General features: G+C 43.4%; 3 protein-coding genes across 3 annotated transcripts; all 3 read left to right on the forward strand.

Annotated features, from left to right (window-relative positions):
- Window positions 1–230: 230 nt before the first annotated feature.
- On the forward strand, window positions 231–3878 carry LOC108065442 (uncharacterized). The gene is made up of 3 exons (XM_017153441.3): window positions 231–795; window positions 852–2174; window positions 2742–3878. The coding sequence occupies exons 1-3, from the start codon at window positions 371–373 to the stop codon at window positions 3787–3789; spliced, it is 2796 nt and encodes a 931-aa protein (XP_017008930.2). The 5' UTR covers window positions 231–370; the 3' UTR covers window positions 3790–3878.
- A 3496-nt stretch (window positions 3879–7374) lies between these two features.
- On the forward strand, window positions 7375–11361 carry Ppi1 (Protein phosphatase 1c interacting protein 1). Its single transcript, XM_017153387.3, has 4 exons — window positions 7375–8080; window positions 8138–8300; window positions 8353–8563; window positions 9185–11361. The coding sequence occupies exons 1-4, from the start codon at window positions 7504–7506 to the stop codon at window positions 11237–11239; spliced, it is 3006 nt and encodes a 1001-aa protein (XP_017008876.2). The 5' UTR covers window positions 7375–7503; the 3' UTR covers window positions 11240–11361.
- A 2800-nt stretch (window positions 11362–14161) lies between these two features.
- On the forward strand, window positions 14162–15339 carry LOC108065298 (uncharacterized). Its single transcript, XM_017153225.3, has 3 exons — window positions 14162–14870; window positions 14931–15072; window positions 15171–15339. The coding sequence occupies exons 1-3, from the start codon at window positions 14372–14374 to the stop codon at window positions 15337–15339; spliced, it is 810 nt and encodes a 269-aa protein (XP_017008714.2). The 5' UTR covers window positions 14162–14371.
- Window positions 15340–15894: the final 555 nt, after the last annotated feature.

The raw sequence follows: 15894 nt of genomic DNA on the forward strand, positions 1-15894 counted from the left end.
TAACAAAAAAAAGAAAGCAGTTTATACTTTTGGTTAAAGTTCATTGCTTATCTGGATGTTTCTATATTCTTGGTACACAAGTTTTGGCAATTATGAGTTTCTGTCTATCTAAGAACATTTGTTTATATAGGAATATATTTATTTTTAAAACGAAATATTATTCAGCTATATTGTTTGACCCCAGTGACCTTTGCCAAAATTTTCCAACTGACAAACACGTAGCTTGTAATTTTCAGTCACTGTATCTTAAATATCCCTTTCAGTAAGCACCGCTTTTATTCAGACTGGAGTTTTATATTTTTAAAAATTAAACCAAGTTTTAGCCAAATCTTTAGACAGTGTATAAAAGTAGCAACTCGATTTTAGCAATATGTCGCAATCGTACGTTTTCGATGTGATTCTGGTGAACTCCAGTTTACCAGTTCCCCGCAAGTCGGCAAGTTTTAGTGTAGGCTCAAGGCCCATCTATTCGGTGCGGTTGTTCGAGGACTTTGAGGAGTTGTCCATGGAGCGCATGATGGTGGACCAGTTTCCGGCGGATGCTCTAGGTGGCTTTACGGCCAGTCCGTGTGAGCTGATTGGCTCACTGACCTCCAGGGGCGTGGGCGTAACCCTGAAGGATAACGATGAGCTCGTAGGATCGGGCAGTGCCATGCTGGACTCGCCCATCCTGCGCCAGCTGACGGATCCCACCTTTTCGGTAACCGAGAAGCTGCTGGTGGAGCTGACCAAGGGCAAGAGCAGGGTGGGCGAGGTGGAGCTGCTCTTGAAGATTAGCGCTGCTGCAGATATTAAGTAGGTTATATAAAAAAAAAAAAGTAATTAAATAATTAGGTAGGAATCCCTTTTAGTCACGGCCTAATTCCCTTTGGCTGCTATGATGTTTGCAAGCCTGTGGATAATTCGATAAACAAGCGGGACATCATCTTCACCCTGGGAAGGTCTGGCAAGTGTCCCACCAATAGTTGCATCACCGATGAGCGTCTGATGTCGCATGCCGGGGCACCCTTCCAGTGTCCCCATGCGGCAGGTGGGGATCAGGAGGAGGGAAAGGACCACAGGGGAGGTGCCACCATGGGTTGTGGCTGCTTCCTGAGGGGAATGCAGCAGCAGCATCTTAACCAGGATGAGAAAACGGAGAAAAAGCGGGAAAGGACTGCTCTGAAAAAGCTTATCGACGAACTGGGTTTGGATCAAGTCAAAGTCCCGAAGCCACCAAAGTCACATGACAAGTCCCGTCGCTGGCATTGCAAGTGCAGGTCAAACCAGGTCGCCACGGACACCTCCTCCTCCTCCACCTCCTCCTCCACTTCCTCCTGCGATGTCAATGAGTTCGAGGGGGAAAGGCCTCCTAGGAAGAGAAAGGCCCTATCCTTGACTGCCTCCCGGGAGCAGGCAGCTCGTCGAAGATTGATGGGCCTGTGCCCCCTAAAAGAGCCCGATCTCAAGCAGCAGTCCTACAAGCCGCCTAATCTCTGCCAGCTCTGCCGCTCGGACATCAGCTGGCTGCCCAAGATCTCCGCCTGTCCCTACTGTGGCTACAAAACCTTCGAGGATTTGCAGCCCAGCGAGGAGCCCTACGATCTTACGGCCACAGCTCAGCAACTCCTGAGGGATTCCCTGCGCCGCGAGCCCTGCGAACTGGGCTCCTCCAAATCCTCGCCGGATGATGAGGCCATGGGCGATAGGCTGAGGAGGTCCCAAGATGATCCCAATGTGGCCAAGGAATGCGGCTGCCTGGGTGGGAAGCCCTGCACTCGATGTCGCATTCGCAAACTCTGCGAAAACTTCTTCAAGGAAACCGAATGCCAGATAAAGCCCGTTACCCTGCCGCAGGCTCAACCGGAAGCGACTACCAAATCCTTGCCGGAAATCAGGAACCCTGTCGAAAAGACCAACTCGGACACCTCGCAGCGGCGCACTCAACTGATCTCCATCTTCACGGAGATGCGGAATATGTATGGCCAGAAGAAGGGCGCCGTCGAGGCGGATGCGGTGGCCCAGGAGCTCAGGAGGGAGTGCGACGCCGCCTGCCGGAAGAGCAAGTCGGCCAAGGCCCGACGGAAGGCCAGGAGATCGCTGAAGAAGGCCCTGGACGAGATCGACCGCGCCTATCCCAAGCCACCGAAAATCAGGGTCAAGAGGAAGCCCATCGACCGCAAGAAATCCCGATGGTAAGACTAAAAGATTTTAAGGAAATTTAAAACTTTTTAGTTAAAGAGTGAATTTAGTATATTTACATTATATTTATATATTTATTTATATATTTATTATTTTAAAAAGACTATTTCTTATGATCATCTCACTAATTTTACTTTTCTAGAAGAACATTTCTTAAGGTCCAGATAAAAATTCTCTGGAAATGATTTTTTGAAGAATTTTTTAAGAAGTTAATTAAAAAATCGAATCGCTTAATTGGCCAATTTATAAATATCTAAATATTTAATATTTATATATATAAAATACAAAAAAAATAAAAAAACTTTAAATCATTTTTGAATTGACTATGAATTCTGTTCTACACTGATAAACACAACGCCTTGTTTTTCATCCACTTAAAATATTATTATTTTTACTATTATAAATTTAAAAGTTTTTAAAATCCTGTTCGTCGTGTTCTTAAAATAACTGTGACCCAATTAATTTTAAAAAATAACTTAATTTAATTTATTTGTACCACTCCATTGTATTTCAGTGTAATTTTTATCATCAGTAAATTATAAAACCCGCTTATCCTACAGCTACACCTTCCTGAAGTCGCGGAAGGAGCCCAAGGACTCGCGCATCGGCCACGTGGACTGCATCTCGGACAGCAGGCACACGGGCTACTGCAAGATTCCCTGCCACATGGGCTGGATGTGGACCAAGAGCGAGATGGCTCGCCACAAGTCCTGGCGACCCGGCGCCATTTCGCGGCCCATCCGCCAGCTGATGGCCTACTTCCTGAAGGACTTTCCGGCCGACAATGTCTGCCTGTCGCGCTACCACCACCGTCGCAGGAAATGCCCCAGGAATCGGGACGACGACGACGACGAGGAGGAGGAGCCACTGGTGCAGCATCCCACGCTGCACATAGTTCGCCAGGGGGATGAGTACATCATCACACTGCGTCCGCTGAAGGATCCCCGCTCGCTGGCCTCCAGCGCCAATCCCTATGCCCCGATGAAGCCCGTGGTCTTCCGCATCACCAAGGATCCCCTGGCCGCGGGACTGCGTCAGATGAGGGTGGCCCTGCAGGACAAGGGATTCGCCCCCTGCACCTGCCATCGCCCGGTGGCCAGCTGCTTCTGCCGCAGTCACAACGACAAGAAGCGGATGCAGTACGAGGTGGCCAACGAGTGTCGTCAACGTGGCTGGCCGGACAACTCGGACACCTTCGTCTACTCCCCAAATAGCGACGATGACGATGACAGCGATCGGGAGTACGAGTTCGGGGTCACGCCCCCGGCGGGCGTTATCAAGCCCGATCGCAGGCGGCAGCCGGACAGGGCGCATGTGGAGACCCAGTATGTGGAGCACGACTGGGCCGCACCCACCATGTACCCGCATCCGGCCAACATGGCCGTCCAGTACGGCGGATGTGTGATGGGCGAGCGCAAGAAGAAGTTCCCCTGGCTGTACGGCAAGGGCAATATCCACGCCGATCCGCCGAAGCCCCGCATGCGGAATCCCCCGAAGAAGAAGCCGCGCAAACAGCTTCCGTTCCGAAACGCCGGCGGCTTCGATGACCCCCGCCGCTTCGACCCCACCCTCAACCGACCTTGGCACAGGTCCAACTCCCCATATTAACTCAAGTCTGAAAATAATAATTATGATTTTAGCTCTGCAAATAAAGGCAGTAGTTTAATTAAAGGTTTCAAATAAATGTATAAATGTAATCGCTCTTCTTAACAGGAGTTAGCCGGTTTGTATTTTAATCACTGGACAGGCCCTGCAATATTCTTATCAGTATATATAGGCATTTCCATATTGTCGCTCGGGACACCTTTCAAGTTGAAAAAAATTGGAAAAAAATATATTTTCATTTTAATATTGGGCTTTTCTTTTTACTCTTTCCAAGCTCTAATTTGGGTAAAAATCTTGATTTTGTACCACTTTTATTTTTATACCCTTGTTTAAGATATCATTAAAAAACTGCCGTATTTAGAATGTTGTTCAAACATGTCGCTGTGAAATGGTTTTGGTTTTACTCAAAAATTGGTTGCCGTTTTTTTTTATTTAGTTTCAAACACATTCTTTACCTCTATCCCTCATTTGCTGGATGTTTTGCTTTTAACTTAATAGTTTAACATGTAAATGAAGCATTCAGTATAGAAATGTCACATATTAGCATTCCTATAGGCTAAATCAACAACAGAAAACAGAATAACAAAAAAATAGCCAAAATTAACTTTTGCAAATTTTTAGTTTAGCTCAGGATCCCACTAATTAGGAACTGATATGGCGGCAAAATCATGTGGAAATATGTTTTATTCAAGTTTAAAAGTTTTTGGCTTGGTGGACTTTTTGGTGGAATTGCCCATATGCTTAATCTTCAAAAATAGGTTTCGAGACCACTAATCTTCTTAGTGGCGATTTTAAAAAACATATACATACATTATTACATACATTATTATCAATTTGTTGTTTAAAAGCTCATGGAGCAAACGAAGCTGTTCCAATAATATTTGTTGTTTTAAAGACTTAAGTCAGAGAGAATGCTTGCCTGTATTCCCTTATCGGCAAATTTTGATTATATACTTCTTCCCAAACGAGACTACTTATTTTTGTACTCTCGGTCTATGAGCCCATCTGTGGTTGGATTTCAATTCAGTTCTCAGTCGCTAAACCTACAGTTCGCAAAACAAGCATAATGAAGTCGGGCTTCATCGTGATTATTCTAGTAATTTCCGTCCTGGAGCAAATATATCTGACTGACGGCGCCAACGGAAAGACGGTACCGCGATCTTCTCATCTGAATTTGAACCTGGGAGATACATGCAACGGCTACTGCTTTTCGATCATCACGCCAATCTTCGATAAAGTTTGTCAAGTGAATCCAGCAAATACTACTAATACAATAGATGAACTCAACAGAAAGTTAATTTCAACGGAAGCCACTGTTACACAACTTCAGAGTAAGCTGGCCGTTGCTGAAGGGCGGATAAAATCCAATAATGATATTAACAGGTTACAAAGTCAGATGGCATTTTTTAATTGCCAAAGTCAAATCAATGGAAAAGATAAGGAAATTGCAGGCTTTGTCAATAACTTAAATATTAGGCTAACCATTGCGGAAGAACGACTGAAAACCAAAGATGAACTATTAAATTCAAAAGTAAATCAAATTAAGGATACAACTGAAAAACTTAAAACCAAAGACGATCTTCTAAAATTAAAAGATAAGAAAATTCTCGACCAGAGCGATTCAATATTCTCCATGACAGAAACTATTAGTGACTTAAAATGTAAGTTGATGAAGGCAGAAGAACAATTACGAATTAAGGATGAACTTATAAATTCAAAAGTAATAGAACTTACTAATGCAACTGAAAACCTTAAAAACAAAGAGGATCTTATAAAATCAAAGGATACCGAAATCTTGGAAAAAGACAATAAAGTGAAAAATTTGACAACAACTATTGGTAAGTTGCAGAGTGAATTACGAAATGCGGAGAACAAAATTAAAACCAAAGATGAGTTAGTGGATGGCAAAAATAAAGAAATCATTGATAAATCAAAAGAGCTGGAGCGACAAGACAAAGAAATTAGAGATAAAGGTGAAGAAATTATGAAAATAAAGGAGGGAATGGAAATAAAAGATAACCAACTTAAGGACCTAAGAGCGCAGATTTTCGCCAAAGATAATCAAATCGATGGCCTTAACAATCACACTAGATCTGATTTGGAAAAAATAACTAAAATGACCGATGAACTTTTATTGTGTCGAGGAACGGAAAGTTGTCCCAAGGGCCGGCCAAATGGAATTTATAAAATAAATAAGCCCGGAATAGCTATGTTTGAAGCACCCTGCAATTCAACTGGCTGGATGTCAATTCAAAGGCGTCAAGACGGCTCAGTAGACTTTAATCGAAACTGGGAGAATTATAAGACTGGATTTGGAAACATAAGAGGAGAGTTTTTCATAGGATTGGAGAAGCTGTACCAGATGACTAAGGATAAACCCCTCGAACTGAGCATTAAATTTGTAAATGATAAGGGAGAAACTGGCTACGCTCATTATGATAATTTTCAAATTGAAAGCGAATTGGAATTATACAAGCTAAAAACACTGGGAACATTTCGTGGGTCATCCAACATTACAGACCTAATAAGAACAGAAGAAGGAATGATGTTCTCCACATTTGATCGGGACAATGACAATTACAAATTTAATTATGATTATAATTTCAGTTATTATGATAATTATGCTTATAATAATAGTTTTAATTGCGCTAGTATTGTCTCTGGCGGTTGGTGGTACCGTGATTGTGGATATAGGTAGGCATATGTAATTATAAACTAATTTCAGTTGTATCACTAACAGACTTTTGATTGCAGCCTTAATACGGAATACTCTTACAATTTTAATTGGGAATTATTCGGTAACCTTACCTCTTCTGAAATGATGATTAAGCCGAAGTACGTGTGAACTTTACTTGCAAACAGCCAAGAATAAAAATGATCAATAGATTCAAATTTATTTACCAAATTTTTTGTTTTATACAATAGTATAAAAAAACAAGAGAGAACGCTATAGTCGGGTTCGTGTCCCGACTATCTAATACCCGTCACTCGGCTAAAGGGAGTGCGAGGGAGATGGATGTATAACATTTTTTTGACTGTGTATAACTTTTAAGAATGGTCCGATTTGAAAAATGTCTTCTAATTAATTTTAAAATCGTTAATGGGCGATTGTGGGCGTTAGAGGGGGGGGGGGGGGGGGGGTGGCGCTCGGCTGAAATAAACTTGCGCTGCGTAGGAAGCCAAAGAATATGTGTGGGAAATCTCAACCTTCTAGCTTTTGTAGTTTCCGAGATCTCAGCGTTCATACAGACGGACAGACAGACAGACGGACAGACAGACGGACATGGCTAGATCGACTCGGCTAGTGACCCTGATCAAGAATATATATACTTTATAGGGTCGGAAACGCTTCCTTCTAGCTGTTACATACTTTTGCACGAATACAATAAACCCTTTTACTCTACGAGTAACGGGTATAACTACTTATTATTTTAGCTTTTTCAGATGGTTTAAACTATTACCTTTTAAAAACGTATAACCAATATTATCATTTTATTTCTTGATTTATTTGTCTAACTGATTAGATATTACCCAGGATGCCGTGAATTTGGCTTCATCTAAACTTCCTGTGGAGATTTGTCAGCCAAACTCATTCTCTATTGAAAGTTCAGGTCGATCGGTTCGGTTCGGGTCCAAGTCCCCTATAAATTGTTAGCTTTTAAGTGAATTCTCGAGCGCTTTCTCAAATTATTTGTGCAAGAAAATTGATCGAACAGGATGGAGAAGTTCCAGTGCAGGCCGGAGCCCGTGGAGCGTAAGGAGAAGCCGGTGGAGGAGCTGATGGACTGGGATAACTACTACAAGCACCGCGGGATGATCAGCACCCGACTGGCGAGCTGCAAGACGGAGTACATGCACTGCTCCACCTACCAGGAGAAGGAGAAGGAGAAAGGCAGGGGTCAGGAGAAGGACAAAAAGGACAGGAAGGACAAGGACAAGAAGGGCTGCTGCTGCTCCTCCTGTCCGGTGCGCAACCGGGAGGGCGTCTACGAGCCGCGGTGCCCGGCTCCTGGGCAGAAGGGCAAGCCCAACAGGGACTACATGCGCTGCTTTGCCGCCAAGCTGATTGTCCAGAGGCTCGACATGCCGGGCAGGGACTTTGAGTGCCGGGACCAGCTGCAGGTCAGGGCCAATGTGTGCCGCGGCTGCAAGATCTGCCTGGATGCCACTAGCATCGGGGTCAACTGTCTGCCCCTCGATCCCCAAAAGACCTTCCAAATGGAACCCGAGTGCCTGCAGAGGCAGCTGGCCGAGGGCATCACCATTTCCGTGGTCTATCTGCGCAAGGAGATTGGTGGGGAATTTAGGGATTTTTTAATACCTCTTTCCTAACCCCTCTAATCCCCTCCAGCTCGCGGCTGCTACTTTCCGCCCGCCGCCGTGGTCAACCGCATGATCAACGAGTTCGAGGAGATCGTCCACGATGCCCAGGTGGAGCTGACCTGCAAGGGATGCACCGTTGGCCTGTTGAACCTCCGCTTCGCCATGCAGATGCGCTGCCAGACCCTCAAAGAGTAAGTAGCGCCGCCAAGGACCCGATCCTTGATAGCACCTGAACTTCAATAGAGAGGACGCTCCGTTTGACGAAGGACGACGACGTTTGGCGGGCGGCCAGGAGAGGGGAAGGAGCTGCATGGACATGAATGTGGATCCCCGGGACGCCTCCTTCATATCCTCCTCCTCGCTGGATCCCTGTGCGGGTTTTATGCCCAGCGATGTGCCAGAAGATTCACCCGCCTGCAGCGAGGATAGGGATCAGGCTTTCCAAGGATGTCAGGTGGGAAAAATAAATAAAAACAAGAAAGGAAGCTAGCAGATCATTCCTATTAGCTTACAAAAACATTTAATTTAGATTTATTTGCGTATAATGTTCTAACAATCATAATTTTAGCTGCTTTCGTATTATTTTGACAAATATATAATTTTTTTGTCTATTAATTTCCATTTAATTTTCCGACCGTTCCTATGACAGCTATATGACATCGTGATCGGATTTTAAAAATATTTAATTCGAAATTCAGATATATTAAAATAAAAAATAATATTCCCAAGAGTAGAAGGTAATATTTCGAAAAACACCGAAGCTAGAATTTTTTTAACGTTTTTTTCCGATCCTTCCTATGGGAGCTATAATATATAGTTGTACGATCCGGTCGGTTCCGACCTAAATACTATCTTAAATAGAAAGAAGACTTTTGGTTTCAGCCCGATAGCTTTAAAACTGAGAGACTAGTTTGCGTAGAAACGGACAGACGGACGGACAGAAAAACATGGCTAGATCGACTCGTCTAGTGATGCTGATTAAGTATATATTTAATTCTTCTATACTTTATGGGGTCGGAAACGTCTGCAAGGGTATAAAACCAAACCACATCCAATTGATTAATTTTACCCGCAGGATCCACCGCCCCCCCGTTTGGTGGACATGGCGGGACCCTATCCCGTCTACTCCTGTCCCCAAGTGGACGACTGCTGTGTGTCCTTCGAGCCTCCGGCAGGTCCTGCCACCCAGTTTTCCGCCTGCCAACGCAACATCGTGGGCGAGGGCAATGCCAATCGGCTGGTCCCCAAGTATTCGTCGCCCAAACTGCGGCAGATGCACATCAGCAACACGCGAGCCTGCGTCCTTTGCGGCGAGGATGTCTCCTGGCTGCCCAAGGTGGCCGCCTGTCCCGGCTGCGGCTACAAGCCCATTCCCGAGTTCAAGGAGCGACCCTACGACGAGGCAGCCACCGCCCAATCGATTCTGCTGGATCATCTGGAGAATCCCGTCGAGGAGCTGAGCTTTGACCTGGGCTCCGTGGAGGGTTGTTCGGGGAATGCGGATCAGGGTGATTTTAACCACACTTCGGAGGCCTTTGAGGCAATTGTGCGGGATTACCAGCTGCTGAGGCGCAGCATTCGCGAATCCAATACCAAGGAAGCTGCCCAGAAAAATCCCCATAATCAGGAGGCGGAAGACAAGCCGCAGGATTTGGTCAAGGTGTTCGCCGAGCTGAGGGATCTCTTCAAGGTAAAGTCGCCGCCGGATGAGGAGCAGAAGATCCAGGATATCTGCACGGAGGCCTGTAGTCTGGCCAAGGTTCACAAAAAGGGCAGGAAAAAGGCGGGAAAATCAGAGGCCGCCGAGGATGCCTGCGGTAAGCCACCAAAGTCGAAAAAGCGACGCTTAAAGGGCAAACGACCCTTCAAGTCCCGCTTCTACTCCATGTATCGCGCACCAGAGCGACCCAAGCCAAAGAAGGATGCCCCCCAAGGCGACCAGAAGGTGCCCAGCCACATGGGCTGGCTGTGGACCTCCCATCCGCTGGCCAAGAAGCCCGGCTGGCGACCCGGCGCCATTCGTCGCTCCATTCGCGGCCTGATGCGCTACTTCCTCAAGGACTTTCCCGTCGACTCGGTGCCCGTTTCCAAATATATGTCGTATTACAGGCACAAGAAGCCAGCCAAGGATGAATCCCCTCAGGAGGATCTGCTGCAGGTGCCCACCCTGCACATAGAGAAAAAGAACGATGTGTATACCATCACCCTGCGTCCGCTGAAAGATGCGCAGACCCTCGGGCGATCCGCCAATCCGTATGTGAAAATGAAACCCGTACAGTTTCGGATCGTCAAGAATCCGCTGCTGAAGGAACTGCGCGATCTGAAGCGCTGCCTCAAAAACATGGGCTTCAGCAAGTGCTCCTGCCACAAGCCGCTGATGAGCTGCTATTGCCGCAGTTTTGTGGACAAGAAGCGGCTGGTGTATCATGTGCGGAAGGAGTGCGAGCGTCGAAAGATCGCTTCCTGCGAGGATGAGTTGGTTCTCACGGATACCTCGGATAGCGAGGCGGAATTCGATTTTGGGGTTACCCCGCCGGCGGGTCTAATGCATCCGGAGCGGATGAAGAGCTCCCATGTGAAGCACAGCGAGACGCAGTACGATGAAAGTGACTGGGTGATGCCCAGTCTATATCCCCACATGCCCGATTGGAAGGTTCAGTACGAGAGCTGTGCGATGGGCGAGCGGCAGAAGCCGTTCAACTGGATCTACGGCAAGGGCGTAATCCAGGCGGAGCCCAAGCCGCCCAAGATGCGGAACATCCCGAAGAAGCCGAAGAAAAAGAAGCCAATTCCGGGGCGAGTGACGGGTGGTTTTGAAGCTGGCGAACAGGACTACCAGGACTCGAGTGTCTACAATCGGCTGAACAACCAGGCTACTCGGAATCATCCTCGGGTCATAGCCAATTTTGCTCCTCCGGATTATAGCACCGATTCGGAGCTCCCGCTGAGTGGCAACCACATGAGGCTGCTGGATCGGGCCGCCTATCCACCCACTGCCCCCCAGCGGAAGGAACCCTGGTCCAGGGAGATGGCCAAGGAGAGGCAGAGGCTGAAGGTCAAGCGGAGGACCAAGAAGCTGGTGCGCTTCGATCCCACCATCGGTCCTCATTCCTCCGACAGTTGTATATAGTTATATCCATCTGTAGCACGTGGAACACCTATCCCCCATCCACATACGATTTTAGCCCACCAAAGTTCCGATTTTAATCAACCGCGTTAAATTGTAAGTTTTAATAAACACCTAAATTAAAATTTGAATGCTTTTATTACTTAAATTTAAACATGGCTGTTTTGTATAACAAATATATCATTTTCTTTTTCTAGTAGGTTCTTAAAAGTGTGCATTGAAGTAATATTAGGTGACTATCAAACTATCAAATTACAAATTATACCCACCTCAAAAACCTTTCCAGCTAATATCTGCAGTTTGACACCACCAATCAAATATTTTCTGCAATTATTTTATATTTCGGTTTGTTTATCTAACCTTAACCCACCTTAAATGACCCATAATAATTACTGTGATTACTTAAAATCTTTTGTTTCTTTAACCCTATATCAAATAAAAACACCTCTTAACGAGGTAAAAAACTAGTGACGACCGCACCTTCAACATACAAAAGTTCTGATATCAACATTTGTGACGAAAAATTATTACACTCGTCATTAAATAGACTTTCTAATATTTTCTCATTCGGACCGCCCTAGCAAACTATTCCAGCCTTTTTCCCTTTACAGGCATTTTCTATTGCAGCGTGACGAATGAGAAAAGATTAGAAAGTCTATTTAATGACGAGTGTAATAATTTTTCGTCACAAATGTTGATATCAGAACTTTTGTATGTTGAAGGTGCGGTCGTCACTAGTTTTTTACCTCGTTAAGAGGTGTTTTTATTTGATATCAGAAGTTTTTGTTTGTTTACATTTGCTCTCATAGGAGCTAATATATACATTTAAATTTAAATTGGTCAATCATAATTTTTAAACTATTGTATTTTAACAAATTAAGTTAAAAAGGCGTTGAAGTATTTCAAAATACCTTTTAAACGAGGTATAGCACATGTCTGTACCTTTAGTAGTGTAGGGTTCTACACTACTAAAGGTACGAAAGTCACGAAATTTAGCTATTTTTAGCTTTTTCCCGCTAAAGTAGCGGCTTTTTCCAAAAGTCGTAGAACAAAAGATTCCTATATGGAACTCTTAAGTGAAAATTTACTGATTCCATGACCCTAAAATACAGTTCGGATACCCTCCCACAAACATCAATACTCAGGGAGCGTTAGTTGTTCTGAGCTGGCAAAAGTGGCTATTTTCGTTTCTGAATAACTTTTAAACGCGATTTTTTACATAAACATGATACATACCAAAATTTAAGGAATCTCAAGGGCTATACAGTTTAAAGTTGTAAGGAAAATCGTTAGAGCCGTTTTTGAGAAAATTAAAAAAAAGCTAAAAAAAAAGTTTAAACAAATTTTCTTTTGTCCATATCTCTTTAACTATTACATTTACATAAATTGCATATAGAAGGCGTTTATAGCATTTAAAAATAGCTTTCAAACGAGATAAAGCACAAGTCTGTAGCTTTAGTAGTATATATAAGTTACGGCTTTCCGAATTTTAGCTATTTATAGCTGTTTTCCCGCTAAACTAGCTAGTTTTTCCAAAAGTGGTAGAACAAAATTTTGTTATATCGATGTGATGAACGTCATATCAAATTTTCAGAACTTAAAAAACATATTTTGGACAAGTGGACAAACTGACAAACAGAATTAAATTTTCATTTTGGGAAGAAGAAGAAAATCTTATTTTGGCTATAACTTTTGAACGGAGAGTCGGATTTTGACAAATGACCCCTCATTCGACGGGTATTTTCAAAAGGAATACAACTAAAACATTGCGAGGGGGCTGTTATCCCCACCGGCCCCAACAGCTCCAAATTTCGAAATTTTCACTTTTCTACTTTCACCGCTCTCTCTCCCAAGCCAATTGATTTTCTTAAAGTCTTGGTATGCAATCCTGTTAGTTTTCGCAATACCTTTCGATAGGTGTATTATTCATTATGATCGGACCATCACAGTAGATTTTCATTTCTTCGTGTATATATAGTAGTCGCCTTCGCACACTCTCCTGGTGCGCTTCGTCACTACATGAACTGCCGTCCATAGTGATTTAAATGATGAATAATATTCACTTTGAGGTCATTACACCAACGCTAGTTTGTTTATCTAACCTTAACTCTTTGACACATTTACCAGTCTAAATTCGCCAAAGTACTGCGGAACCAAGGAAGTCTTGAATAATTCCCATGGTGCTCTTGCTTAATCCCGATTTGTTTACCTAACCTTTGTCGCACTACGGGTGACATAACTGCTTATAAGCCCATAGGCGAGTTCACTTCGCGGAATATGCAAATTTCACGGTCCATAGTCGACAACAAATGTCTTTCTAATAAGGCGAGTTTACCCGAGATTCCCAATGCACTGAGAAAAATATCAGGGTTGTAAAAGGAAAAATAATCGATTAATAGCAAATTAATGCAGACCTTCACAAAGGTGATTTCGGGAAAATCCGCATGAGGTTTTTGGATAAAACCATCAAGTTTTTCTGAGTCTATTTGTCATAACTTGACTAAATGGAGTGTTTCAGCAAAGGAATGACTGTTTTTATCAGCTAACAACCTAATCTAACGATCAACATCACTTTCGTTTAGATTATAAAATTTAATCTATTGTTTTTTTTTCTTTTTTTTATAATGACAGTCAATATTTTGACCATTTCTTCGGACAAAATAGTGCATTTTTTGGGAGTGTTCTTTACTGATAGAAATTTTAAAATTTCAATACATCCCCAAATGTAATGATTATAAGAAGTATAACAAAAACAAAGTTATTTTTCTGCGTGTTAGTTTCGTCGCGGACTGTTGCACCCGTTTTATCAGCAGCACCATCGGCGTTGATTCCACTTTGTTGAATCACTTCTTCCAGGTTTGCGTACTTTCTTTCCTTATCCTTTTTGCGAATCAGTTATCGTTATTCAATCAATCGTTGGCCATCTGCCAGCGCAAATTCCCCAAAGCATATTCGCAATTCACGAAGCATTAAAGTCGCGCCTCCGTCTTACGCTTAAGTTTTCCGACTAAATGAATATCACATATCTTGATTGCCGGCGCACGGGGCATGTAATTCTCCGCAGACTTTCGGGGGCTTTTGTTTTCGGCGACTTGGAATCGCGATCAGACGAATTCCGACCGCTCGGGCGACAGCATGTGGTTGGTGCGCATCTTGCATTTGCTGGGTGTAATGGCCCTGTTTCCACTTTTGGGCTACTTTGGAGAAAGTGTTGGTGGCAGCGATCTGAGCTACGCGGATTTTTATGGCAATGCCAGTGCGAGAATGCTGAGATTTCGGGACTTTGAGCCGCGTCAGCAGAGTGCAAGAATGGAGCTGACTTTGGAGGGCGATGGGAGTGCTGAATTGGAACGCCAGGGACGCGGCTTCCATTTCCATGCCAGCGGCGAGGATGTCAGTGTGGAACTGGAGTTCATTGTGCCCTTCCTCAAGGTGCCAGTGAAGAGGAGCATGAATCTGGCGCGGGATGCCATCCAGAATATCCTCAATTTGCGAACCGGCGCTATTATAAACACGGCAGTTGTGGTGGCTGCAGGAGCTGTGATTGCAGCCGTCGTGCGATTACTTATAGCACCCCTAGTAATCACCTCTGTGGGTAATGGCTATGGCTATAAATCCGATCCCGACAGAGGCAGTAAGTATTGATTAAAAATATGTTCTTAGCTAGATTTAATTTTATATTTTTATTGAATAGTGCGCCGGCTAACTGATGTGGTGGAATCCCAACTGGAGGAGCATAATATCGATATGTCCATCTGTGTGCAGCGCATGATCTGCCAGTACTTGCAGCAAAACTTATCTTCCGGATATGCGAGGGTTCTAAATGTGTTGACCAGGTAAAAAAAAGATACATCTTTAAAGTCTAGAATTAAATAATATTATATATATATAAATATAAAATATTAAATCTATTTTAAATTTAATATTTTTGCAGCTCTCCCTGGCTTTATTCATTTGTAGATGGAACTGCAGTTTTCCATGCCATCCAATCTGCTAAAAGTAGTAGGAGTTGTACTCACACATATCGCAGTTGCAGATGGCCAAATCACTTAAACTGGAAATCTGGTGGCTTACCCCAAGTCCTCAAGTTCTTCAATGGATAATAACTACTTAAAAATTAAAAAACAAAACATTGTTATAGTTATTTATTTATTGGTTCCTTACTTTAGAAAAAAGAATATAAAGAGATTAAAACTGAAAAAATTAAATATTTTGTATGTTATTTAATATTGTACTTATAATAGTTTTAAACTTTTAATAAAAAGATTTATTAAAAATATCACTCATGATATTCCCCCACAACAAATGTCTTCTTATGTAATGGAAATGCCGGGAAATTGGATTAATTTCTGCCACTTCTCCCCCAATTAAAGAAGGTAGTTATAGCTATCTTCCGCTTTCATCTGGCCCGACATTTCCTCCAGCTAATTGTTTTCGCACCTCCATACCTGTTATGTCACACTCCCCACTTTGTTGCATTTTGTCTTCATCATATGAGTGGGAACTGGAGTCACAGTCGAAAATTATAGCAACCAAAAGGCACTCAAGCGGTATTCACACTGAAAACAAGTTTAAAACTTTTATAAAAATAAGAATGAGTTTAGAATAATTATCCGTTAAATGTGAAATTTTGTATAGTATTAAATAAATATTTAATA

This window comes from Drosophila takahashii, chromosome 3R (genome assembly GCF_030179915.1).
Source record: "Drosophila takahashii strain IR98-3 E-12201 chromosome 3R, DtakHiC1v2, whole genome shotgun sequence".
Classification (NCBI taxonomy): domain Eukaryota; kingdom Metazoa; phylum Arthropoda; class Insecta; order Diptera; family Drosophilidae; genus Drosophila; species Drosophila takahashii.